At 35.0% G+C, this 27,767-nt stretch overlaps 1 protein-coding gene across 3 annotated transcripts in view; it reads left to right on the top strand.

Annotated features, from left to right (window-relative positions):
• Positions 1–2,882: 2,882 nt before the first annotated feature.
• The window catches only part of LOC136029983 (uncharacterized), a 79,750-nt gene continuing 54,865 nt past the window's right edge, over positions 2,883–27,767 (top strand). For 2 of the 3 annotated variants that reach the window (XM_065708581.1, XM_065708563.1), the window contains exon 1: positions 2,883–3,448. In XM_065708581.1, the coding sequence (XP_065564653.1) occupies positions 3,430–3,448 (19 nt within the window). In that variant the 5' untranslated portion in view covers positions 2,883–3,429. The remainder of the gene's footprint in view (positions 3,449–27,767) is intronic. The other variant, XM_065708573.1, reaches the window with a different exon arrangement.

The following is a 27,767-nucleotide window of genomic DNA, read 5'->3' as shown; positions in this document are numbered from 1 at the left end:
AACGGAGTAATGAATATTGTATTGGTCACGAACAAAGACAAGAGAATAGCTGGCTTGTCATGGGAAAAAAGATGAATTGTTTTACGGGAGGAATTCGAAACATTCAAAGTTGTTTAATGATCTTGATAATAAGTAACATTGTGTGTGACATTGTTTCATTAAAAACATCGTTTGCACTCTATTGTTATGATTCCATTATTTTTAGGACATTAAAATAAGATCACTTTCAAGACTGATGAAGCAATTTTAGTCATTTTTTCTTTTTCAAGGCAAAGTAAAGGTGTTTTTCTTAGCATTATTCACTTATTTTTTTTGCACGGACAATTGAAGTCGGACGAAACATTAGTGATTTTTGTTTAAGGGGACGGAAAGGTTTTTTCCCTTAACAACATTCAAGTAATATTTTAATTGTAATGATAGCTCAAGTAAGAAGAAAAACTAGTAATTTTTTTTCTCTATTCAGTGTAATAAAAAAGATTACTTTTTTTTAAATAGCACTCACAATATCTTTAAAAACACTCACCTCATGTTTTTTTTGTAATGAAAATTCACATAAGCTGAAACATTAGTCATTTATTTTTCTGTGCAATGGGACAGATTTTTTTCCACAACAACACTCTCGTAATATTTTTGGGATTTGAATCGGCATGATCGGTAAGAGTACCAAAGATAGTGAAAATGAAATGGGATTCGAATAAGTTTTATCGGCACAGAACCTAAGAACAGAGACAATAAAATGGAATCTGAATCTTTTGACCAGTACAAATACCTAGGAGAGTAAAAAATGAAACGTTATTTGAATGTGTTTGACTGGTGAAGGTACCAAAAAGAGTGAAAATAAAAGAGGATTTGAATAGGTTTGATCGGTAAAGATACCGAGAACAGAGACCACGAAATGAGTATTTGAATTAGTTTGATTCGTAAAAGTACCACGAACAGTGAAAATGAGCAGTGAAAATAGGGATCTGAAATAGTTTTGAAACAGTTTGAAACAGGCTTGATCGGTAAAAGTACCAAGAAGATTGAAAATTAAATGCAATTTTAATCAGTTTATCTGCAAAAGTAGAAAGATTGGTGAAAATACAATGGGATTTGAATTGGATTGATCCCGTTTCAACCAACTGAGACTGATTGAAATCCTCTTTCATTTTCACTGGTCTTGGTACTTTTTAAAGGTACCAAGAACAGTAAAATTAAATGGAATTTGAATCAGTTTGATCGGCAATAGTGCCAAGAATAGGGAAAATGAAGGGATTTGAATTGGTTTGATCGATAAAATTACAAAGAATAATGAAACGAAACGGGGTTCGAAACTGTTCGATCAATAAAAATACCAAAAGTAGCAAAAACGAAAGGGGATTTTAGTCGTTTTGATCGATACACTGAAAATTAAAGGAGATTTGGATCAGTTGATTAGTAATAGTAGCAAGAATAGCGACAATGAAAGGGGATCTGAATAGAAAGAAGATTTGGTAAAGATACCAAGAACAGTGAAAATTAAAGGGCGTTTTAAGCAGTTTGATCGGTAAGTGCTAAGAACAGTGAAATTTGAAGTGGTGTTAAAGTGGTTTAAAGTGGGTTTGAATCATCATGATCAGTAAAAGTAGCAAAAACAGTAAAAATACAATGGGATTTGAATCTCTTTGATCTGTAGAAGTACCAAGAACAGTGAAATTGAAATGGGATTCGAGTGGGTATAAAAAACGTTCTACCGAAGTGCAAAACATTTAAACCAGTCCAGCGTAAGTTGGGTGTTCCGGCTTGCAGAGAAAGGCCTTTAGCATGTTCAGGTCAAAAAAGGATGCAATACTCTCTAATCCAAGCCGTGTTAGATGTGGACGACATACATAAGGTGTTTGGAATGGCATATCCGCTGTTAATCCTGGCATTCCGGCTTGATAAAAGAAATTGGCAGGGAAAGGTCTCCACACGACGATCTGTATTTTTTAAATTGACAAGATTTTTGCCACGTTGTTTTATAATCATTTCATTTGGCAGAAAACCCTGGTCAGTTTTAACAGTAAGCATAGCGTATAATTTATTGTATGCAGGAGGGTTTAATTGTTTCCAATCAAAACCATCTGGCGCACTGAAAATTAATTACACTTTTGGAGGCTGTTGTCCCAGTGAAGCTGCAAGTCGATTTGCATCATCTTCCACTTCTTGCATTTTTTGTTTTTTTTTTTGGTAACCTCTGGCATAGTTGTTTGTGTCTCGAAAAATTTTATCCAAGAGAATCATTAGATTACAAGATATCCTATAATTTAAAGGATATGCAAGGAGTTCTTGTCCTCTTGAACTTGTAACGTTTGATAGTTTAGGTAGTTCCAACGAATCATCATTTGTAACAATTACAAGTTTTCGTTTTTAGGGTCTTCCTTAGGGGATATTTTTTTTATATTTATATAACTGGTTGCTTTCGAAACGGTAAATAGACTCGGGTTTTTGCTAACACGGCTGGCCTTTTTGCTAAGAATGACGTCGTATGACCTATATACATATGACATCATGAATGTAAAATGGAAGCAGCTTTGTATGTTGGTACATGACGTCATTGTAATTATTTTATATAGATATGATGTTAGTCATGTGAATCTTTTTTTTTTCCAAAATTAAGACTCTTAACAAATTTTATCAGACTCATGACCTATATAGATAGTTTTTAAGGTCAGAAAATACCAGAATAAACATTCTACCCCTTGCCCCCCCCCCAAAAAAAAAAATATGAGACTGTTTTCGAGAAACTATACATTAATAAATACATACAAACACAATTATTGCTCGAATGGACACTCAAGCTTGTCTCTAAGAGAAAATATAATCAGCCAAATGTATAGTTTTATAACCAAATTTTAAAGCAAAATTCCTAATTACAGGCAGTCAATGGCGATAGTCAACACAGATTAGACCCTTGAAGGGATGTGAATAATCAGAGCTGGAGAAGAGCCAAAATTAGGTCAAAAACCATCTTATATCATAATACGATTTTATTTTTGTTGTAGAGTGATCGTTCAATCACATTTTAGCGGATGGAGGATTAGTAATGCTAAAATGTTTTTGGTACAATCTTTTCCTTATTCCTATTATACATATATTAAAGGCTCAGAGTTATGGTGCAATTCTATTTTCTATTTTCTTTCACTAATACACAATAATGCTGAAAGACAAATGCACCATGAGAGACATTCAATCTCACAGATTTACAAAAGCCTAGAAAAAGTCCTTTAAACTTTAGGAGCTCCCCACGAAGATGCGCAAGGGTAATGGCTTTAAGAGAAATAAACAGAATGAACTTTAGAGCTGTAATACTTCAGTACTTTAGGATTCATGGTGAGAAAATGAACTTTAAAGTGAGCAATGTGGAAATAACTTTGCTTTTTTCTATTTTTAAGTGAGTACCTTCTTGGGATAAGTTCTCAGCAGTTTTCAATGGTTTATAATGTTTTTGGTGAGTTCACTGGCAGCTTTTTTTTCTTTTAAGTTCCTGAAACGAATTGAAAAGACTGGGAAAACTATCATTGTTTCAAGAGTTCTTTTGCTTCAAGCGCTGGATTCTTCCTTCATAGCCCAAAGATTCTGTTTTGTAGAGATTTTTAAAACTTATTCCTTACAAAAGTTACGTGTTTTTATTATTATTTTTTATTATTTAGGAAATTCTAAGTTAAACGTTAAATGCTTTGCGTTGAAATTTTACATTAAATTTTATGTATACGGTAAATATAAAATTGTAATAAAGTTGCCGGCTCAATGTAAAAGGCTCAGAGGTATGTTGGAATTCTATTTCCTATTTTTTTCATCAGCACATATGAATGCTGGAAGACAAAAGTACCATGAGAGACATTCAGTAAAGCCTGGAAAAGGTACTTTAAACCCTAGAATCTCCCCCATGAAGATGCGTAAGGGTAATGGCTTTAAGAGAAATAAACAGAATGAATCTTAGAGCTGTAATACTTCGGTACCTTAGGATTCCAAGTAAAAACTGAACTTTAAAAGTGAGCAACGTGGAACTTCGCTTATTACGATTTCAATTAAGTGGCTTCCGGGGATAGATTCTCAACAGTTTTCGACAATTTATTATGATTTTGGTGAATTCACTCACAACTTCTATTTTCTTTTGTATTTTGGAATCGTTTTGGAATTGATAAGCATGAAAGTCTAAATTAAAAGTTAAATGCCTCGCTTTGAAATTTTACATTAAAGTTTATGTATACGGTAAACATAAAATTGTAATAAAGTTTTCTCTAGTATCTAAAGAAAATTCGTAACTGTAAAAACTTTAAGTAACAGAAACAACCTGATGAATCTTTTTAGGCTCGTCCATCGAAACTCTACTAGAAAACTTTTCTAAGCAATTCAAAATTATTACTTAGAAAGGGAATGTATAAAAAGGAAAACCCATCCAAAAAATTGCATAAATGAGTTCAATCTAAAACATTGTAATGGAGCACACATTTTAGGACTGAAAAAAAAAATCAATTTTAATGTTGATTCCGAAGACAATCAAGGAGACTCACTGACATTACCAGCTAAACGTATATATGGCTCAATTGAACAAACCCTTGGTTAGAAAAATTAATATTTAACTCGATAGCAATCAGGCAAATTTCAAATCATGAAAATTACTGGGAATATTTTTGAAAGTGACGTTGTTATGTTGCCGTATTGAATTTTTCTAAGGCAGTGCGCTAGCTGAGAGCTTTATCTTCGTCCTTTTAAATTTTCAATGATTTGTTTTGCAGAAAATACTTGTTAGTTTGGATAATAGACTAGTTTACCGAATAAAATCTGGCATTCGAACAAAAGCTCCTTTACAAACAAAATTGAATTTTTACAAACAAAACTGTAAAAGGATCAGCCAATTGAAAAATATTTTTTTTTAGAAATTCTAGATAATGGGCCTTTAGGAATATTGGGAAATAGTTCAGTTTGAATAATGAAACTCTCAGAAATGAATCAAGAGTGTAAATGAAGCTCAGGGAAGATTTTTTCCAAATCCTATATCTACTCCTATCCTATTTCTAAGAACCAGCACATTGTATAAAAGAAAGATCTATGCCCGTATTGAATCAGGAAGTAAACTAGACTTACGTTGCCAATGCAACGTGAAGTGTTTGGTTTTGTTTCTTCGCTATCGATCAGTAATCATATGATCAAAGGCTATGCCTCAGCGATGAAAAAAAACAACAACTACAAAAAATAATATCGAAAGAAGGGACTAAATTGACTTTGCAGCCAGTTGGAATTTTATCCCTTTCAATCATAGACATCGTGACGGATGAAAACTTGGAACATTATCTTATATAATCTAGTTGGTATTATAAAGCTATCCGTAACTTTTCAGGATTAAAATACTATAGGTGACACTAATTATTATGAAACTATCACATTGTTTTACGTTATCTTTTGTACCCGTTGTGTAAACACTTAATAACAATTATAATCTAGTTGGTATTATAAAGCTATCCCTAACTTTTCAGGATCAAAATACCATAGATGACATTCTATTAATTATTACGAAACTATCTCATTGTTTTACATTCTCGTTTGTGCTTGTTTCTTCACTATCGGTTAAATGATGAAGTTGTCAGCCTATCGAAGTTTTTAAAACGGTATGTTCAAACAAGAACACAATCAGTTATCACATGACCAAAGGCTATTCCTCAGCGTTGAAAAAACAACAACTACAAAATAATATCGAAACAAGGGACTAAATTGACTTTGCAGCCAGTTGAATTTTATCCTTTTCAATCGTAGACATCGTGACTTAGGTGACACTAACTATTACGAAACTACCACATTGTCTTATGTTATCGCTTGTACCCGTTGCGTAAACACTTAATTCTGTCAGATTTAAAGAGATCGAATACAATTTGCACAAATTTCTAGCCCAAAGTGAACAGATTCTTGCTTACAAGTCCCTCTCTCGTGATGGACATCAGGTTCACCGAAAACAAATAAATGAGTACTCCAACTAGCAAAAGTTGCAAACCCCTCATCGCTGAAGATGATTGTAGCCCAAAAGCCAATTATTACTTACAAGTTCCCTACATGTCTTACCACTTGAACCAAATTGGTTTAACCATCAAATACACGGGAAACAAATAATAGGTACACCAGCAAGCAAAATTGGGAAACCCCTCATTGCCGAAGATGATTATGAGCTAACAGCCGTTTCTCACCCAAAGTGAACCGATTCTTACTTATAAGTCCCTCTCCCGTGATAGGCATCAAGTTCACCGGAAACAAATAAAGGGGTACACCAACTAGCATAGTTGCAAACCCCTCATCGCTGAAGTTTACTGTAGCCTAACAGCAGATTATTACTTACAAGTCTCCTACATGTCTTACCACTGAAACCAAATTGGTTTTACCATCAAATACACTGGAAACAAATAATAGATACACCAACTAGCAAAACTTACTAACCCCTCATTGCCGAAGGTGATTATTACCTAACAGCCGACTGTTGCTTACAAGTCCTCCATATGTCTCACAATTTGTATCGGCCTAGATTTTGTTTCAGTGTGTACCTTACTTCTGAAGTTGTCAACCCCTTGAAACTTTCAGACTGGTATACCCCATGAAGGAATTTTGTACCAAAAAATGGATGTCATATACTTTGATCTGCTCATCAAGAGCTATCGATTGCCGTCGAATTCTATCCGTCTTAGTTCAAAAGTTGATTTTTTGCCGTAGGCCAACTTTCTAACGTCACCACTTAGAAAGGAGCAAAGGATAAGCTCCAATTTCTTTAGCAATGAGAGAACTTTTAGAGTGTATTAGGCACATCTGATAAGATTTCTCTACTGCAATCCCAAGTCCGAAAAACCGAATGATAAACTCAGCTAAAATTACGAACAGAAATGGGTAGAAACAATAGATGGCAGCACTTTCGGACCCGTGGGAAAATGCTACATTTTTGCTGCTGTAAATTTTTCTATTTATCAGTCAAAGAAGATATATTGGCTGTGGGGCCGGGTAGCTGCCGCATATATTTAAAACTTACAGATTTTAGTCCATCTTCAATTTGAAAGTAGTGCCTGCCTGCTTGCCTGCTAGAACGGAGCTTTCCACTCGAAAGCAGAAAGATGGTTTGATGAAGCGAAAGCTTGGCTGCACAACTTCAGATACTCGTCTCTGACATAGGCTATATAACTCCCCTTCACTTTGCACACCATAGGCTCTGGCTCGTGGACAAGCAAATACAATCCTTTCGGCCCCAGGCAAGAGTTCTGTGGAGCTTTCCAAAATTTAATGTCATATTCATCAATCCGGCCTGAGGTCCACACTTTCCGTAAAAACCACACAGGTTAAACCCTTACCAGTTTCCAGGAATAAGCTGAGATCGACGGCATAGGAAAAAAAACGGGACAAAACCAAAGTGTTGCTCTCGCAACACAATAAGTTTCTCCTTAATTTTAGCTTGAATCTGTATCTCTTTGGTTCTAGGATTTGAAAACACGGTTCAAATGGCTTGAGTAAGACTTTAAACCTTATTAGGGGCTTTTTTTCAAATTTAAACTAAATTTTTCTGATTTCCAAAAATCATAAGATATAAGGTTTAAGCAGTGTTGTGAGAAGCAAGACACTTTTCTTTGGGTTCTTTTGTGCTTTAGATCTATTTATGAAACTTTCGCCTTCAATAACACAAAACTTGAGCAATTCACGAGAGACCAGTACCCTTTAGAGGAGAAACAATAGGGTAGAAACTTAAAAAGACCTTATCAGACATAGTTTAGGCTTTTGATACTTATCTGGGAGTTTCATAAACTTAAGTCAGCTACTTTCCAAACTAGCTAAGCTATCTAGAATTTGACCAAGTTTTCTAATGCTACGTAGGAAAACATTTTCCCTACGATTTAATTGGAGGATCAAGATTTCCAATTTGTCCACAAAATGCTATATGAAAACTGGTCTCTAAGACTTTCTTTGATATTAAGAAGGAATTAAGAAAAAAATTTATCAACATTTCTTACCAAAATGGTATCCAATTTTTCCGTACCTATTTTGTTCCCCACTCACTGCCTTACCTCTGGATGAGAAAAAAATTATTCTCTATATCATTGTGTAATTTATTTAAACAGCCTTATACTTCACTCTTTTTATTATTTGTACTACATTTGTCCATCTTCCTCTCTTTTCGAGTTTTCATTCGGATTTTTAATTTTTGTTTTTTTACTAGGTTCATTGTTTTCATACTTTGCTACGTTATTACTTTCTCTCTATTCTTTTTCTTCCTTCAACCAAATTTATCACTTAACGCTTTGACCTCAGTGAATGATTATTAGTCGGATGTCGTTAAATGTTAGCGTATTCATTAGTCCTTTAAATGAATTAAACAAAAAAGGACTGGATAAAAATGAAAAGATATTATTCTGAATATGAGGGGATACTCCATTCTCAGCACCCTTCCTCCTTTTACACTAAAGTTTTACTTTTTGGCCCGTTTCTTTGAGAACGACTATTCAGACAAAATGGCTATTGGGTGGAATGAGAACTATTTATTAAAAACTTTAAAAATTTAGCGTAAAAAGCCAGGGTGAGGGGAGGGAGCCTCCCACACATACGGGATAGTTTCTGATTTATAAGTTTTAATATCAATCTTTACTTTCATAAGAGGTAACTAGTGTGTTTTATTTAATTCCAGTTCACTTTTAGTAGTATACACGGGATTAATCTAAATGCAAGAAGGACTACCATCTCCCAAAGCCGACTAAATCAAATTTAACTTCCCAGTATTAAGAAAAAAATCCAAACATAGTCCAGACATTTGGTTTTGATGAACTGGATAGACACAGTGTCTCTCGATTTACCTCTGCTCTCCTCACCAAGTCAAAAATAAAGTCCACTTAACCCACCCGTACTCCCTCTGAATATTGGTAATGGATCCCTTCAGTAATTCTTAAAATATTACAAATAATTTGAAAAATCAGGTGACTATAGCGTGTGTTGAATTACTAAGGTTCACATATTGTTCCCAGGATGCACTTTTGGTAAATTCTGGTGCAAGTTTCTGCTTGTTCGTATTGTACCTACATATACCGAGTAAGCTCCAGTGTAACTTTCCAAATAAAAAAAACAAGTTTTTTTTTAACTGAAAATAAAAAGCGATATTAAAACTTAAAACGAAGAGAAATTACTTCGTATATGAAAGGGGCTGCTTCCTCATCAACGCCCTGCTCTTCACGCTAAAGTTTGACTCTTTCTCTAAACTCAACTTTTTAAAACAGTGAAAAACTTTAGAGTAAAGAGCGGGGCGTTGATGAGGAAGCAGCCCCTTTCATATACAAAGTAATTTCTGTTCGTTTTAAGTTTTAATGTCGATCCTTACTTTCAGTTAAAAAAACTTGTTTTTTTTATTTAATTTCTGAACGTTTTTGAATCAAGGCATGTTTTGATTTTGGCTCTCCGCAGAGGAATTGTTCAAACAAAATTTGTATATCTTTTTTGGGCTAAATTGCTTTCTCATAGTTTTGATCGAATGATTTTGAGAAAAAATGAACGGGAGAGCAAGCCTAGTTGCCCTCCGATTTTTTGGTTTAATTAAACCATGGTTTACTTAAACCTTTACTTTTTTTGGTTTACTTAAACCAAAGGCAACTAGAACTTTTAATTTTTTACAAATGTTTTATCAGTAAAAGATATACGTAACTTATAAATTACCTTACGAAACGAACTTTTGTATTATCATGTTTTTATTACATATATGAGGGAGTTCACCCACCTGTCAGTACCTCGCTCTTTGCACTAAAGCTTAAATTTTGTCCCAATTTATTAAGAATGACCCCTGAATCACAAAAGCCATAGAATAAATAGTTGAAGTTACTTAAAAATACTTTAGCGTAAAGAGCGAGGTATTAGGAGGAGGTGAGAACCTCATATGCGTAATAATTTCTGTTCGTTTTAAGTTTTAATGCTGCTCCTTACTTCCAGTTGAAAAAACATTTTCATATTTATTTTTTCATTGTTTTTTCAATAATGCTAGAAAATCCTGAGCTTCGTTCATGGAAATTTTCTTCCCCCATGACCAATTTCTCCGTGGAAAGTTCCCCCAACATATCCCCTCTTCTCAACCCCTCCCCCAAACCAAAAAATCCCCCTGAAAACGTCTGTACACTTGCAAATAACCATTACTATATGTAAGCACTGGTCAAAGTTTGTAACTTGTAGCCCCTCCCACGGGGATTGTGGGGGAGTAAGTCGTCCCCAAAGACAAAGTTATAAAGTTTTTCGACTACGCTGAACAAAATGGCTATCTCAGAATTTTGATCTGTTGACTTTGGGAAAATAATTAGCGTGGGAGGGGGCCTAGGTGCCCTCCAATTTTTTGGTCACTTAAAAAGGGCACTAAAACTTTTTATTTCCGTTAGAATGAGCCCTCTTGCAACATTCTAGGACCACTGGGTCGATACGATCACCCCTGGGAAAAAAAAACAAAACAAACAAACAATAAACACGCATCCGTGATCTGCCTTCTGGTAAAAAAAAATACAAAATTCCACATTTTTTAGATAGGAAACTTCTACAGCAGGGTTCTCTGATACGCTGAATCTGATAGTGTGATTTTCGTTAAGATTTTATGACTTTTAGGGGGTGTTTTCCCCTATTTTCTAGAATAAGGCGAATTTTCTCAGGCTCGTAACTTCTGATGGGTAAGACTAAACTTGATGAAACTTATATATTTAGAATCAGCATTAAAATGTGATTCTTTTGATGTAGCTATTGGTGTCTCGCTCCTTACTACAGTTCGTTACAACGAACTATTTGATAATTCAAGTAGAGTGACAAGGCAGATCAGGGACCGATAAAAATCCTCCACTGAACAGCCATAAGCACCCTCCCCAATAAACACTCTTGTCGAGATATTTATACTGGACAAGATATAACAAATAAAACTGGATCAAGTGGTCCAGTTTCGCACAGTAAAAGATTGACCTGTAAAATTTCCAGATCTAGACAAGATGACACTGATGATTTCTTATCTCAACTCCCAGATAAAACGCCAGTATTAAAATGTTTCCTTGAATAATTTACACTGATAATCTCGGCTTTGCGGACCATCTGTAAGAGTATACGAGTATACTTGAAGTACAGTTAATTGTGAAATACTTCTAACAAAGAGTCCTTTGTCCATATTAAGAATAATAAATGTATGATTTTCTCGACCCTGGGAATGACCTATTACTTTTTTCTTTTTAGCTAATCTCACACCCAGGATTAAACAAGCCTGTTTTTCCATTATTAAATGTATATGTAAAAAACGGGTAGCTTGTGTAATTTTCGATGCTTATCCTAGGTGTTATGGAGCTTGTGCACACATTTCTTGCAGCATATAACAATTTTCAACAACTCTGCATCTCATAATTTTCACTGGATGGCTCTTTGGCGTTGTGGGCTGGATATGATAAAGGGATTAGGAGGGGTACTATTTACACTACAGGCACTTTTGACGCTTAAAAATATGATTAGAATAACGAATTTCTGTTTTTTTAATGACCACTTTCTGTTCCTGTGGTATTGCAGGCATCCCCACAGAGTGTCTATAATATAGACAGCAAATCTTCAGCTGGTTTGTCAACGTAATATCATTAGCCGTTAGCGAGACATTAAAGATGTGAGCTTTTTATAACTTTGATAAACAAAGTGTCTTTTTATTAGTTCAACATCCCTCTTGACCTTCTCTGATGGTTTAAACTTAATATCATTATTCATTCCTGGAAGTTTAAACCTGATACCCTGAGCCGTTCCTGATGTATTGTATATAGGTCCTATTGACAACCTGGATGCAGATGGTGTCTTTTATTTATTTATATTTAGTATATATTGACAATCCGGCAGCATATAGTGCCTTTAATTCTATCTAGTTGCCTCATCACAAATAAATTATGAATCTCATAGGATCAAATAGTGTAAAACGTTATTCATGTAAGAATTGGAGATAAACATTGCTTAGTCCTTTCCCTTCCCCTCAAAACTCAATTAGAATTTCTCTTGCCAAACCTCGTACCTTTCAATTTCCAACAATGCCCGAACGTTTTAACTCCATCCCCCAAGCCCTTCTAAAGATATTATAGACATGCAATTTTGATGAACACCAAATAGAGCAACCATCCGTAAGAGCTCATTCGAAATATGGTTAACAAGGAAATAGTACGAACCATAAATGATTATGGTTAGTATTTGTTATTGGAAAATTTATGGATTTTTTTGGGGGAGGGGTAGTTTCTTGTGGAGGATTTTCCACAAGGAAAGATTTTCGCGGCGAGTAAAATTTCCAGGGAATTTACTAGCTTAAATTTCGTACAAGGGCAAGGTGATTTTCTGACTTTATTTAAAAAACAATCAGAAATTAAATAAGAAAAAAATGATTTTTTTCAACTGAAAGTAAGGAGCAACATTACTTAAAAACGAACAGAAACTAATCCAAATATGAAAGGGGCTGCCCCCTCCTCAATACCCCGCTCTTTATGCTTAAGCTTAACTCTTTGTAACAGCTCTTTAAGAACTACTCCTGAAACATAAAGGCAGTTTAATTAAAACAAGAAGCCTTATAAAGTACAAAAAACTTCAGAGTAAAGAGCGAGGTGTGAAAAAGGGGGGCAGCCCCTCTCATATGCAGAATAATTTCTTTTAGTTTTCAGTTTTAATGTTGCTCCTTATTTTCAGGTGAAATAACTATTTTTTTTTGTTTTTTTTTTATTCAATTACTAGTGACAGTTCGAAACAAGTTAGGATCCTCTTGCATAAAGAAAGGAGGAAAATTGGCTCAAGCTTTCTCTGCTGAATATTTATGGAAGGTTAAATTCTTCATGCATAACGAAATCCAGTTGTCTTCGAGATAAAATCTGCCAACTGTTGGTTTTCTGACATGAATTATCTTTTCTTCTTATAATGGTTCCAAACTTTTAGAAGCCATTTTACTGTCATTTCTCTATTAAGATTCGGCTTAATCACTAGTCCTTCAAAAATTATTGGATAAAATCAAGATATTCAGGAACATTTCTTGTAGCAAAAACGAAAGAAGTCTATTTCCCTTAGACTCGGAAGTCAAGCTTTGACCTGATTGAAATTCTAATTGAACTGCGACTGGCTTTACGTACAGTATCATTACAACTGACGGGTCAATTCAAATGAATTCCCTTTCATGAAGAAAGGGAAAAACGGCTATTATGGGAATCGAATGAAATACACCTTTCTAGGTTTTTAACTATGCCTTTTCGAGCAGAACAGTTTGATTAGTTGGCTAAAAAAGGGGACTGGGATCAGCAAATGAATGCCAAGTCCTTTTTTTAATAGTAAGATTTAGTAGACTTAAAATAGCTACGACATCCCACTAATTATAGTAGTCACACTTTCCCGTTGTAAGACGGCATGATAAAAGGCACTCCAATTTGTCTTAGAATTACTTTACCAGTGTAGCTATCCATGTCGGATCAAGTATTCCAAATATTAAAAATGATCAAGGAAAATAACTGAAGGAAAAGAGCGTTAAATACATATAGGAATAAATAAACTGGGTTTTATTCTCCTATTCAGGAAAAATCTTGATACATTGTAAGGAAATGACACGGGGAAAAATAATAGAAATACCAGATTCTTTTAAGGAAAGAGTTGTGCTACTTTCACAAAATGACCTGATACTCGCAAGTGGTTAAAATTCAAGACTAAATAAATAGAGCGTCTTGAATTTAATGTAGTTTTTGTTCAGGAGTGTACATTTTATTTATTGTTTATTTGTACAGTGACCTGGAAGATTAAAAAAAAAAATCAAGAGAAAGGTAGTATAAGAAAGGGTAAAGGTAAAGGATACGGCATTAGACTTTACATTCCGTAACGGCGGTGCTGATCTCCGTTTCTTGGCCCTTCAGCCAGGGAGTGCAATGGGGGGTTGGGGGGCCAGCCATCCTGTGCTTTCGCACACCCTTCCTGTTTACCTTCCCCAGATTTCTCCAGGTACCCATTTAGAGCTGGGTCGACTCAGGCTAAGCTTACAGAGTCACGTCAATGACCCCCGTCCCAAACTGAAGAATTGGGCACCGGGATTCGAACCCACGTCCTCTCGGACAAGGGATCCCGAATCCAGCGCACCAACCCATTCGGCCAGGACGGCTCTGGAAATGTAGTATGAAATCCTTGAAAATAGAAAACGCTTGAAAAAATAATTAACAACCAGAAATCAAAACAAATTCTCATCAGAAACACTTTGATCGTCATGGTTACAGCAACAGCTGCAACCTAGTAAAGAGTGAGCCATGGCACAGTGGCAAAAAGTTGAAAAGTGCGTCTTGAAAAAAACTGCTTAATGCAAAAAATTGCCATCCGACATCGATTCAGGAAAGGTAACTATTATTTCTGTTTGTATTAAAAGTAAAACTTTATTGTGAAAACAAGTGTATGGTGAATTTAAAAAATCTGAAACCCCTCAAGAAGGAGTCACATTGGAATGAAAAGTGTGCCGTTTTAATCATCATGGTCGAAAACCTTGTAATAAAGAATCACATTCGTCCACCTTAAACATTAAAGAGAATCACATTTTTTGAATTGGTAGAGCTGATTTTTCTGGTAGATCAATTGGTAGATAATTTTTTCTTTTTTTCTACCAGGGCTAAAAGCTTACCAGAGCATCATAGTGGGATGTCTAATCATTTTAAACGATTAGACGATTAAATCTCATGTAATGATTTACATGTAATCTTTTTGAAGGTATTGCATGTATCTATGTTCTTTTTCGCATTCCATCATAAGCGAGTGCCACATGACACTAAGAAAGTCGCTTTTGGTGCTATTCTTCAAGTTTTTGGGCTAGTGGTGGTCTCAGAAAATCGGGATAGGGCTCATTCAGACTGAAATTACAAGTTCTCGTGTTCTTTTTCAGTGAAAACTTAATGGAGTGTAGCCTCCCTTTCTTCAGCCCCCCTTTACCCAAAGTCATCCGAAATTTTTAAATAGCCATTTTTTACTCTAGTTAAAGGTCCAATAACTATGCTTTTGGAGATAATATGACCCTCCATAGTCCCAGGATAAAGGGCTGTAATTGCTACGCAATTTTTCTGTCGGTAGAGTGTGGGACTTTTTAATCACAAAGTTAAGGACTCAAGTCCCTTATCAGGCAATTTTTTTTTAAATCTGGCTTTGTGCCTTCTATACAATGGCAAGGGGAGCCTATCTATGTTAAAGTTGACTATTATAATGTTTAACCAATGCTTTTTTTTAGTATACCAGTAAATTACAATCAACCACAAAATTTTAGTGATTTCGACCCTGATTTTTTTTTTCTGATGATTTCTGGGTAAAAAAAATAAATTGAATTTTCTTAGATATTTTGTTTTTTATATTTTGGAAAAAAAGTATTTCAAGGTGTTCAGATTTGTCAACTTATTGTTTCTTTTGGTTTCAGTACTCAAACAGTTCGTGGTAACGAGCTGTAAGTAAGGAGCGACCCGGCTCAATAGTAACCAAAACTCGAAAATACAGAATTTGATACCAAGAGATACACCAAAAGAATTGGTTTTTTAAGTTGATTTCAAATATGTAACATCAAAGGTTATGAGCCTGAGAGAATTTGCCTGATTTTTGAAAAAAGGGGAAAGGGGGAATTCCTATACGAAATTCTTCTTATGTCTTGCTTTCTCTCTGCTGATTAAATGCTACGCATGGAGATGTTAAGGGTAAGTGCCCGGGGTAAATTTTCACCAGGACTGAATTGTCTTGAAAATAAATCCCAAAAAGAGGGATTTTTCCGTGAAGGTGTAGCCATACGTCACCGTATTATCTAAAAAACGGTCAGAAAATAAATAAATAAAATATTTTTTCAACTAAAAGTAAGGAGCAACATTAAAACTTAAAACGAACATAAATTATTATATACATAAGGGGGTTTGCTCCTCCTCAACATCTCGCTCCTTACGCTAAAGTTCGAATTCTGTCCCAATTCTGTAAGAACGGATCCTGAAAACACTATGTTCTTTTAATTAGAACAATAAGAAGCTTTTTAAAAGTACTAAGAAACTTTAACGTAAAGAGTGAGGTGTTGAGGAGGAGAAATCCCACGTATACACAATAATTTTGTTCTTTCTAAGTTTTAATGTTTCTTAAAAGTTAATTAATCTCTGAAGAAAGGGCTATAAGCTACTCAAATTGCCGATATTTCACATATTAAAAAAAAAAAATTCAGAAAAAGAAGTTTTCTAAAGATAAGTAAAGGCCATATTAAACTTAAGAATAGAGGAAATAGAAGCGTACATTATTTAAAACTCAAAAGGAACAGGAATAAAATAAGCAATAATAAAAAAACACACAACAGGTACTAATATACATGAATAAATTAATCTTAAGACGAGTAAAGCTTTAGTTGAATATCCAGATTAAGCTTAAAACGAACAAAAACATTTTGCTATTGAAGCATAAATGAAATACGAAAGGAACAGAAAATAAATAAACAATCATAGTAAACAAACATAAAATATGTACTAATATAAATGAGTAAATAAATCTTATAACGAGTGAAACTTAAATCGAATATGCAAATCAAGCTAGAAACAAACACAACTCTCTATAAACAAGAGTCTGGGTTTTGCCTCCTTCTCTCACTGTAAAGTCTAAAACCTATTACGTCATCAACATGGCCTTTACTTTTCTTTAGAAAACTTCTTTTTCGAAAAGTTTAAAAGAAATTAATTTCTGTTTGCTTTTATTGCCAAAGTTTCAAATTTTTTGAAATTCTTTATTTCTATTAATTTTTGTTCGAAAATACATTAGCGGTTTTGACAAGAACTAATAAAATTAAAATGAATATTTTATATATAATGGTATTAATTATTGAAAGCTCACCGGATCTAGATTTTTTTTCACCCAGGGAAAAATTGAAGCTTTGACGCTTCTAGGCCCGAATATTTTTGTCACTCAGTTTCTGAAAGTTTTTCGTGGAAATCGCCAAAACGTCGAGAATAGTGAAAACCGCAGGGTCTAGCGGGCCTATTGGTAAATCCTGGTCTGCTTTCACTGCAATTTTCATTTTAATTTCAATGTTGCAATAAGTATAAATTTTTAATTTGTTAATTGTAATTTTTTAATTTTTTCAATGTGTAAAAAGTTTTTTTATATTATTTTTGCTTGTTTTTTGAATGCAAAAAGTTACAAGTTTAAAAAATCCTTATTTTAAAATAAGATTTTTTTCAACATCAAACTTTTATAAACATATCAAAACTAGTATCAAAGTAACAATATCAAAAGACCAAAGTATCAAAGTAGAGAAAGCATCTAAGTAAACAAGGTATCAAAATAGACAAAGCCTCAAAGTAATAATAAGCAACTAGCATAACTTACAGCCCTTGCAAAATAAATCGAAGCTACCACGTAAATCGCTAAATCCAAGCAACAAAGTAAACAAAGTAACAATAAATAAGTTCCGTAACTCAAAGCCGTTATTCTGGGGTTTGAGGGGGAAGGTCAATCCTGAAAAACGTAGTTATTTGGCCTTTGGACTATTTTTAACGAAATGGCTATCTCAAAATTTTAAGCGGATACCCTTTGGGAAAGTTGGTCGTGGGGTTGTTGCCCAGTGATCACTTTTGACTCTCAAAACAGACCTAGAAGTTTCAATTTCCGATCGAATGAGCCCCTCCCAAAGTTAGTACCACAACCCTTTCCAAAAAAATTTATATTCTAATGATGGAAAACTCACATAAGTTGCAATACCTGCCAGGGGCTAGGGAAAATTCTCACCCCCTAAGTTATAATAATTTGAATTCTGGACTATTTTGAACAAAATGGCGATTTGATAATCGTGATAAGATGCATTTGGGGAAAAAAGGCACAAGGCTAGTTACTTTTTGAGCACTTTTGATTTTTAAAAACTTACGACGTAAATAAGTTGCAATTCTTGTCATGGGTGCTAGGGAGGATTTCTATAGTAATTTGAAATTTTAACTATTTTGAACAAAATTGTTATTTTAAATTTTTATTGGATGCGTTTGGGGGGAGGGCCGAGGGGGGATAGATGCCATCTGATCACTTTTGATGACTCTTAAAAAGGTAACTAGAACTTTCAATTTCCAATCAAATAAGCCGTCTCTGAAGTATATACGACCAACCCTTATATACCCGGGGCACAGTTGACAACACTTACCCTGGACTCTAGGGGGTTTTGTCAACCCCTGGGTTTTGTTGTTTTATCTTTAAACCATTTTGAACAAATAGCTATCTGAAAACTTTGATTGGATGCATTTAGAGAAAAAGAGCCTCGGGAGAGGGGGACTAGTTGCCCTCTGATCACCTTTGACTTCCGTAGAAACCTTATATGCACCAGGGCAAATTTTAAAACCCTTACCTGGCTGTTTTATCACTGGAGTTCTTGTTATATTATCTTTGGTCTATTTTGAACAAAATGCCTATTCAAAAAATTCGATTGCATGCAATTCGGAAACACGGTTGGGGAGGGGGCTTCTCACTATCTGATCACTTTTGACTCTTAAATGGGGAATTAGAACTTTCAATTTCAAATCATTTGAGTCCCCCCAAAGTTTAAACGACCACCTCTTCCATAAAAACCTTAGTTGACCCAACAGGAAGTTACTAGCCTTTACTGGGCTTCTGGAGGATTTATGTTGAAATAGAAATTTCTGTCATCTGATCCTTGGACTCTTTCAAACTAACTGGCTATCTTAAATTTTCATTGGATGTATTTGGAGAAAAGAGGTTGTATGTGTGTGGGGGGGGGAGGGGAGGGGTAGATGCCCTCTGTTCACTATTGACTTCATAGAAAGCTAATTAGAACTTTCAATTTTCATTCAATGACCCACCTTCGAAGTTTGTACGGCCACCCCTTACCTACAAACCTTATACATTCCCGGGGCATAGCTTAAAACACTTGCCCTAGGGTCTGGGGGTTGTTTCAACCCTCGAGTTTTTATTATCTGATGTTCAAACTATTTTTCAAAAAATGGCTATCTCGAAATTTGTATCGGATGGGTTTGGGGGAAATGAGCGTGAAGGGGGAGACTAGTTGCCCTTGGATCTATAACTTTCAATTTCCAACCAAATAAGCCCTCTCTGAAGTTTATACGACCATCCCTTCCATTAGATATATATATATCCCCAAGGCACAACTTACAACGCCTGCCCCCAGGCCCTAGGAGGCTGTGTTGACACCGGAGTTTTTGTTATCTGACCTTTGAACGATTTTTAGCAAAATGGCTATTGCAAAATTTTTATCAGATGGCTCTAGGAAAAAAGAATGTGGGGATGGGGGAGGGGGCTAATTGCCCTCAGATCTCTTGTGACTCTTTGAAAGTGACCTAGAAATTTTAATTTTCAATCAAATGAGCCGTCTCTGAAGTCTATTAAATAAAAAAAAACAAGTTTTTTTTTTAACTGAAAGTAAAGAGCGACATTAAAACTTGAAAGGAAATTACTTCGTACATGAAAGGGGTTGCTTCCTCATCAACGCACCGCTCTTTACGCTAAAGTTTGACTTTTTCTCTCAACTCTTCTTTTTAAAACAGTAAAAAACTTTAGCGTAAAGAGCGGGGCATTGATGAGGAAGCAGCCCCTTTCATATACGAAGTAATTTTTGTTCGTTTTAAGTTTTAATGTCGCTCCTTACTTTCAGTTAAAAAAAAACTTGTTTTTTTTTATTTAATTTCTGAACATTTTTCAATCAATGCATGTTTTGATTTTGGCTCTCCACAGAGGAATAATTAAAACGAAATTTGCATATTTATTTTTTTTGGCTACATGGCTTTCTCATAATTTTGATCGAATGATTTTGAGAAAAAAAGAGCGGGGGAGGAAGCCTAGTTGCCCTCCTATTTTCGGTTAATTAAAAAGGCAACTAGAACTTTTAATTTTTTACGAATCTTTTTATTAGTAAAAGATATACGTAACTTATAAATTAGCTTACGTAAAAAACTTTTGTATTCTCATGTTTTTATTACATATATGAGGGGTTTGCCCCCTCGGCAGTACCTCGCTCTATACATTAAAGCTTAAATTTTGTCCCAATTCATTAAGAATGACCCCTGAATCACAAAAGCCATAGAATAAATAGTTGAAATTACTAAAAATACTTTAGCGTAAAGAGCGAGGTATTAGGAGGAGGTGAGCCCCTCATATGGGTAATAATTTCTGTTCCTTTTAAGTTTTAATGCTGCTCCTTACTTCCAGCTGAAAAAAAACGTTTTCACATTTATTTTTCCATTGTTTTTTATAAGTAATGCTAGTAAATCCTGCGCTCCCTTCATTAAAATTTTCATCCCCCATGACAAATTCCTCGATGGAAACTTCCCCCAGCATATTCCCCTCTTCTCAACCCCTGCCCCCAACCAAAAAATCCTCCTGAAAACGCCTGTACATGATCTCTATGTGGGAGACATTTAGTTTAATGAGTGGCAATGCTATAGCGTTGATTATGGTAAAGGCCATATGGCTCTAGTGTTTAATTGTTTTCTTCCCAGAGGCCCTTAATATGGAATGGGTCGTCCCATAACCTTCGAAAGGGGCTCCTTTGATTGAATGATGGAAGTTCTAGTGCCCATGTAAAGATTCCAAAATGATCGTAGGGCAACTATCCCCCTCACGCCCTTCTTTTACAAATGCATCCGGAATTTTTTTAGATAGCCATTTTGTTCAAAATAAATTAGAAATCATATAACAAAAACTGCAGTGTTGACACAACCACCCAGGGCCCAGGGCCAGAAGTTGTAAGTTATGCCAAGGGGGCATATATGGTTCTTATGGAAGGGATGCTCCTATAAATTTCAGAGAGGGCTCGTTTCATTCGAAATGTAAAGTTCTAGTTTACTTTTTAAGAGTCAAAAGAGATTGGAGGGCAACGAACCCCCTCCCCCTCCATGCACTTTTTTCCTGAAACCCATCCGATAAGAACTTTGAGATAGCAATTTTTTTCAAAAAAAGTTCAAAATTCATATAACAAAAACTCCAGGGTCAACACAACCCCTCAGGGCATGGGAAAGGTATTGCAAGTCATGCACTGGGGGTAAATATTGTTCTCATGTAAGTGATGCTTGTATAAACTTCAAAGATGGCTCATTTGATTCAAAATTTAAAGTTCTACTTCAATTTTTGATAGTCAAAAGAGATTGGAGGAAAAATAGCCCCCCCCCCCTAACTCCCCCTTTTCCCCAAATACATTCGATAAAAACTTTGAGATAGCCGTTTTATTAAAAATATTTCAAAGGTCAGATAATAAAAACTCAGGTGTCAACCCAACTCCCCAGGTCGGGGAGCAGGCGTTGTAAGTTATGCCCTGGTGGCATGTATGGTTCTTATGGCAGGGATGCTCGTATAAACTTCACAGAGGGCTCATTTTATTTCAAATTGAAAGTTCTAGTTCACTTTTTAAGAGTCAAAAGAGATCGGAGGACAACTAGCCCTCCTCTCCACGCCCTTTTTCCTCAGACCCATCCAATAAGAAATTTGAGGTAGCCAGTTTTTTTTAAATAATTCAAAAATAATAGAACAAAAATTCTAGGGTCGACACAGCCCCAGGGCCCGTGGGCAGGCGATGTAAATTATACCCTGGTGGCATTTATGGTTCTTATGGAAGGGATAGTCGTATAAACTTTAGAGGGCTCATTTGATTGGATATTGAAAGTTCTAATTCAGTTTTTGGGAGTCAAAAGAGATCCGATGGTAACTAGCCACCACCCCAACCTTTTCCCTCCAAACATATATTGTTATTATGGAACATATTCTCGTATAAAATTCATAGAGGGTTCATTTGATTAAAAATTTGAAGTTCTAGTTCAATTTTTAACAGCCAAAAGATATTGGAGGGCAACTACCCCCTGCCTTTTTACCCTAAGCCCATCCGATACAAATTTTGAGATAGCCTTCTTTTTAAAAATTGTTCAAATATTACATAGCAATAGCTCCGGTGTCAACGCAATTCCCCAGGGCCAGGGGTGGGGGCAGGCGTTTTAAGTTATGTCCTGGGGACACATATGGTTCTTGTGAAAGAGATGCTCCTAAAAACTTCAGACAGGGCTCGTTTGATTGGAAATTGGAAGTTCTAGTTCACTTTTTAAGAGTCAAAAGAGATACACGGGCAACTAGCACTCCACCTACGCCTCTTTTTTTCCAAATACATCCGATAAAAATTTTGAGATAGCCATATTGTTAAAAATAGTGCAAAGTTCAGATAACAATAACTCCAAATGTCGACACAACTCCCCAGGGCTTAAGGGGCAGGCGTTTTAAGTTATGCCTTAGGGGTATATATGGTTCTTATGGAATTAATGCTCGTATAAACTTCGAAGAAGTCTCATTTGATTGGAAATTCAAAATTCTAGTTCAAAGAGTCAAAAGAGATCCGAGAAGCAGCTAGCTCCCCTAGCCCTGTTTCCCCAAACCCATGCAATATCAACTTTTTGTTTGCAATACAAACAAAAATGAGGACAATAGAGAGCCAGGGAAAAAATCAAAAAATTATGCAAAAATTTCGGTTAAGACCTTCACTTGACTGTCTTCAGTGCAGAATTACTAAGTTACCCCTTCACCGTTACTCAGAAAGGGTCCTCCTATTTTAGTTTGTGTTTTGTTTTAAGTTTTGCTTTTTTATATTTTTATCAGTTTTATTCTGCACTGAGGACGGTCAAGTGGAGGTCTTGACCGAAGTATTTGCATAGTTTTTCAATTTTTTTACTGGCTGTTTATTGTCCTCGTTTTCTTCCTTTCTTCACGATTTTACGTTTGATGTCTTGAAACGTCTTGAAAAAGACTTGAAGAAAAATGTCTTAAAAATGTCTTGGAATGTCTTGAAACGTATTGAAAGACGTCTTGAACAAAAATGTCTTAAAAACGTCTTAAAATGTCTTTAAACGTACTTAGCAACGTCTTGGAGAAAAATGTCTAGAAATTATCTTGAAATGTCTTTAAACGTCTTGAAGAAAAATATTTTAAAAAGTGTCTTGGAATGTCTTGAAAAGTCTTGCAAAAACATCTTGATGAGAAATGTCTTAAAAAACTTCTTCACTTGACTAACGGACTCTCACACCTCCATAACATAACGAGCAAAGAAATCCTGACTTAAAGAAATCCTGGCCCTAGTAGATTCCTATAGAAGAAAATCCTCTAGGCTGTAACACCCAAAGCCTATTACGTAGCAACCAAAGAAATCCTGAAGTAAATAAGCCATGGCCCTCCTAGGTTTTTAAGTAATTAGCACTTCTTTGTTTTAGAAAACATTCCCTATTACGTAATTAAGTCATACATCTCTTAGAAAACCCTCCCTATTACGTAACATGCACCTGTGTCTTGCCCTGAGCGGGATCGCCATTAAACTTATTCTTTATTTTAAATCATTGAAGGAAGAAAAGAGTAGGGACTGTGTGTGTTGTTAAATTCATGAGCCCCCATTAATTCTACTTTTAATTAAAGAGGCAAATATACACCATTGAAGGCCTCCAAAGGGCTATAGGTCGCTTCTTAAAAAGATTAAATAAAAAACAAGTTTTTTTTAACTGAAAGTAAGGAGCGACATTAAAACTTAAAACGCACAGAAATTACTTCGTATATGAAAGAGGCTGCTTCCTCATCAACGCCCCGCTCTTTACACTAAAGTTTGACTCTTTCTCTCAATTCTTCTTTTTAAAACAGTAAAAAACTTTAGCGTAAAGAGCGGGGCGTTGATGAGGAAGCAGCCTCTTTCATATACGAAGTAATTTCTGTAATGTCGCTCCTTACTTTCAGTTAAAAAAACTTGTTTTTTTATATTTAATTTCTGAACGTTTTTGAATCAATGCATGTTTTGATTTTGGCTCTCCGCAGAGGAATAATCAAAACGAAATTTGCATTTTTTTTTTTTTGGCTGAATGGCTTTCACATAATTTTGATCGAATGATTTTGAGAAAAAAAGAGCGGGGGACAAAGCCTAGTTGCCCTCCGATTTTTTGGCTAATTAAAAAGGCAACTAGAACTTTTAATTTTTTACGATTCTTTTTATTGGTAAAAGATTTACGTAACTTATAAATTAGCTTACGTAAAGAACTTTTGTATTCTCATGTTTTTATTACATATATAAGGGGATTCGCCCCATCTTCAGTACCTCGCTCTTTACACTAAAGCTTAAATTTTATCCCAATTCATTAAGAATGACCCCTGAATCACAAAAGCCGTAGAATAAATAGTTGAAATTACTAAAAATACTTTAGCGTAAAGACCGAGGTATTAGAAGGAGGTGAGCCCCTCATATGGGTAATAATTTCTGTTTGTTTTAAGTTTTATTGCTGTGCCTTACTTCCAGCTGAAAAAGCTTTTTCACATTTATTTTTTAATTGTTTTTTTTTAAATAATGCTAGTAAATCCTGCTCTCCCTTCATGGAAATTTTCTTCTCCCATGACAAATTCTCGATGGACTTTGGGAAAATAATTAGCGTGGGAGGGGGCCTTGGTGCCCTCCAATTTTTTTGGTCACTTAAAAAGGGCACTAGAACTTTTCATTTACATTAGAATGAGCCCTCTTGCAACATTCTAGGGCAACCGGGTCGATACGATCACCCCTGGGGAAAAAAAACAAAAAAAAACAAATAAACTAATAAACACGCATCCGTGATCTGCCTTCTGGCAAAAAATGCAAAATTCCACATTTTTGTAGATTAGAGCTCGAAACTTCTAGAGTAGGGTTCTCTGATACGCTGAATCTGATGGTGTGATTTTCGTTAAGATTCTATGACTTTTAGGGAGTGTTTCCCCCTATTTTCTAAAATAAAGCAAATTTTCTCAGGCTCGTAACTTTTGATGGGTAAGACTAAACTTGATGAAACTTGTATATTTAAAACCAACATTAAAATGCGATCCTTTTGATGTAGCTCTTGGTATCAAAATTCCATTTTTTAGAGTTTTGGTTACTATTGAGCCGGGTCGTTCCTTACTACAATTCGTTACCACGAACTGTTTGAAAATCAAGTTAAAATAAAATAAAAAGATCAATAGTGCTGCCTAAGTAAAGAGCGATGTTTGCACAATGTATTTTTTCTGACCAAGGCACTTTGTATAGAAGAATTGCTGTAGAAAATCCAAAATGGATTCATACCATTGAAAATTAGAATTTCCAATGCCCCTTCTAAGAGTCAGAAGCGACCAGAGGAAAACGGTACCCCCAAGTCCATCATTTCTTCAAACACAGCAAATCAAAAAATTTGAGGCAGTTATTTTGTTAAGCATAGTTGGGAGGTCCAGTATTTTTTTTTTGTGGGGGGGAACCCTATACATCTGTCAGGGCAAGGGCTTTAAAATATATAGCAGTTGCCTATTATTAACATATAACGTTTTAGAGAAGGGACACTCGTATAAGCTTCCGAGGAGAATCATTCGATTGGAAACAAAAAGCTCTAGCGCCTTTTAAGAGTGAATAGAGCAGCTTTTCTATTTCAGACTTTAACAACCCAGGGTATAACGGACATCAGTGTCTAAATTACCTATACCAAGTGTCCATTATACCCCGGTAATCCAGGTATAAAGACACTGTTGCTGCTTTTCATTTGATCACTTTCCATGATAATCTGGTAAGTGGTACAAGTTGGTCATCCATGGCTCGAATAAAGTCAACATACTGAAGTTAATGTTGGTAAAAATCAGGTGTGCAAAAAAAGAGTCTTACAGAAAAGGTATTGGCAATCCTAAGAAAAAGTGTCCACGATGCCCCAGTCTCCCTAATTGAAACTTTTAAAAGAGGCAATTTGATTGGTAAATAAAAGCTCTAGTCTAGTGCTCTTTTTATAGCTATTTGAAGGCAAGCTGCCCTCCTCCCAGGCCCATTCATTTTCCTAACACATTCAATTAAAATGTTAAGACTGCCATTTTTTCAGCATAGTAGAATGGTCCAGTAACTATGTCTCTTGGGTTATCGGGTATGTCAACCTTCCTCAGTTTGCACCGTTAAACTTTAAAACCAAATATTACTTTAAAACTAAATTAAAAGGCACCCCGCGTATTGTTGCGAGTGAGACATCTCAGCAAAATCTCGAAAGCGACTGAGGGCATTAAGTTGAAACTTTCGGGGCTAATACTATTACTACTTCTGCTCTTTCAATTTAAAGAAATCAAAAGAGCGTAAGTGTATCAAGGATTTCAAAGAGCATAGATACAATTTTTTGTGAATGGTATTAAGTTTTATTTTTCAGATCAACTTGAAGTTTATAAAACCAATTGGACCAATACTATTTTTGTCTTAAAAATTGTTGGAGAAGTTTCTCCAGCAAGCCAAAGTGTGGATTCTTATAGAAAAACGAAAGGATATAATATTATTTTTTTTCCATGAAAAAGACTATGTCAATAAATCACGAACATAAATTAATATGAAAAACTTAAATTGAATATAAATGCAAGCCAAAACGAAAGAAATTACAATAAATAACCGACTCAAACTCAAAACGAGCAAAAACTAATTTGAGTTGGGCTGACAACCCCCATGCCTTTCTAAGGTCAGGAAATAATTTGTACTTTATTGAAAAAAAAAAAACGAACTAAAAATGAACTTGAAAGTTTAATAATCATATACTGATATTATTCCTTAAATTTTAGTAGGTTTTTAATTTATTAAACAACAAAGTGAAAACATTTAAGAAGGTTTTTTGTTTTCAGGAAAGTGAAAATTCTGTTCTTGTCTTGAGAAGGCATAGGGATTGTCAGTTCTACTCTAGTCAGCTTCTCCTTGTTTTGACTTTGACTTGGTTATTTTTTGTGATATTTGTTCGTTCTGGGCTTCATTCAAGTATTGACGGTGATTTGTGGTGTTTTCAGGCTACGAAGATATTTTATACTATTTCTGCCTATTTTTGGTGTAATAGAGCTCTTTACTTTTCTTTGAAACAACTTGCTTCTCGAAAAAAGTTTCTTAAACTAATCTTTAAAAGGAAAGGCTTTCACCCACTATAGGAAAAGAAGCAATTATCATTAATTAAACAAATAATACAATAAATTTTTTGAGAGGGAGAATGGGCGAATCATAAGAAAAAAAGAAAGAAAACGTCATTCGAACTAAGTCAATCAATCTCAAATGTCAATCTAACTGAAAGTTATTTTCTAACGACCGTAATTTCTGATTACATAAATACAAGGCGTGAATATCCCCTTCCAACTCGCATAATTGACTAAAAACAGAAGAAACATAAGAGTTTCACATTACATAAATAAAACATATGCTGTGGAGGATATTTGGAAGAGAGAATACAATTCCTCGTGAAGAAAGGACCTAAAATATAATTTTTTCATAAGAGGTGTGGATTTTCCAAGGGTTTATAAGCGCATAGTGGACGTAATTGAATTGATTAAAAAAAATCAAGTTTTTGGAGGAAATTTCAAAAACGAGTTAAAATGAAAAAAAAAAAATCAAGACTCCTTGAAGCAAAGTAAGCTATTACTATTTTAAAAGGAATTAAATAAAAAACAAGTTTTTTCAACTGAAAGTAAGGAGCGACATAAAACTTAAAACAGAAATTATTCCGTATATGGAACGGGTTGTCCCCTCCTCAACACCTCGCTCTTTACGCTAAAGTTTGACTCTTTGTGACAACTCTAATTTTTAAAACAATAGAATAAACTTATATTAATAATATAAAATAAACTTATATATTTTATAAAAAAAATAAAATAAACGGATAAACGCGATCGGTCTTCTGACAAAAAATACGAAATTCCACATTTTTGTAGCTAGGAGCTTGGAACTTCTACAGTAGGGTTCTCTATTACGTTTAACGCGATGGTGGGATTTTCGTTAAGATTCTAGGACTTTTAGGGGGTGGTTCCCC

Source organism: Artemia franciscana, chromosome 1 (genome assembly GCF_032884065.1).
Source record: "Artemia franciscana chromosome 1, ASM3288406v1, whole genome shotgun sequence".
In the NCBI taxonomy this organism is placed as follows: Eukaryota; Metazoa; Arthropoda; class Branchiopoda; order Anostraca; family Artemiidae; genus Artemia; species Artemia franciscana.
The sequence above is the reverse complement of the archived record's forward strand: the minus strand, read 5'-3'. Positions and strand labels throughout refer to the sequence as shown.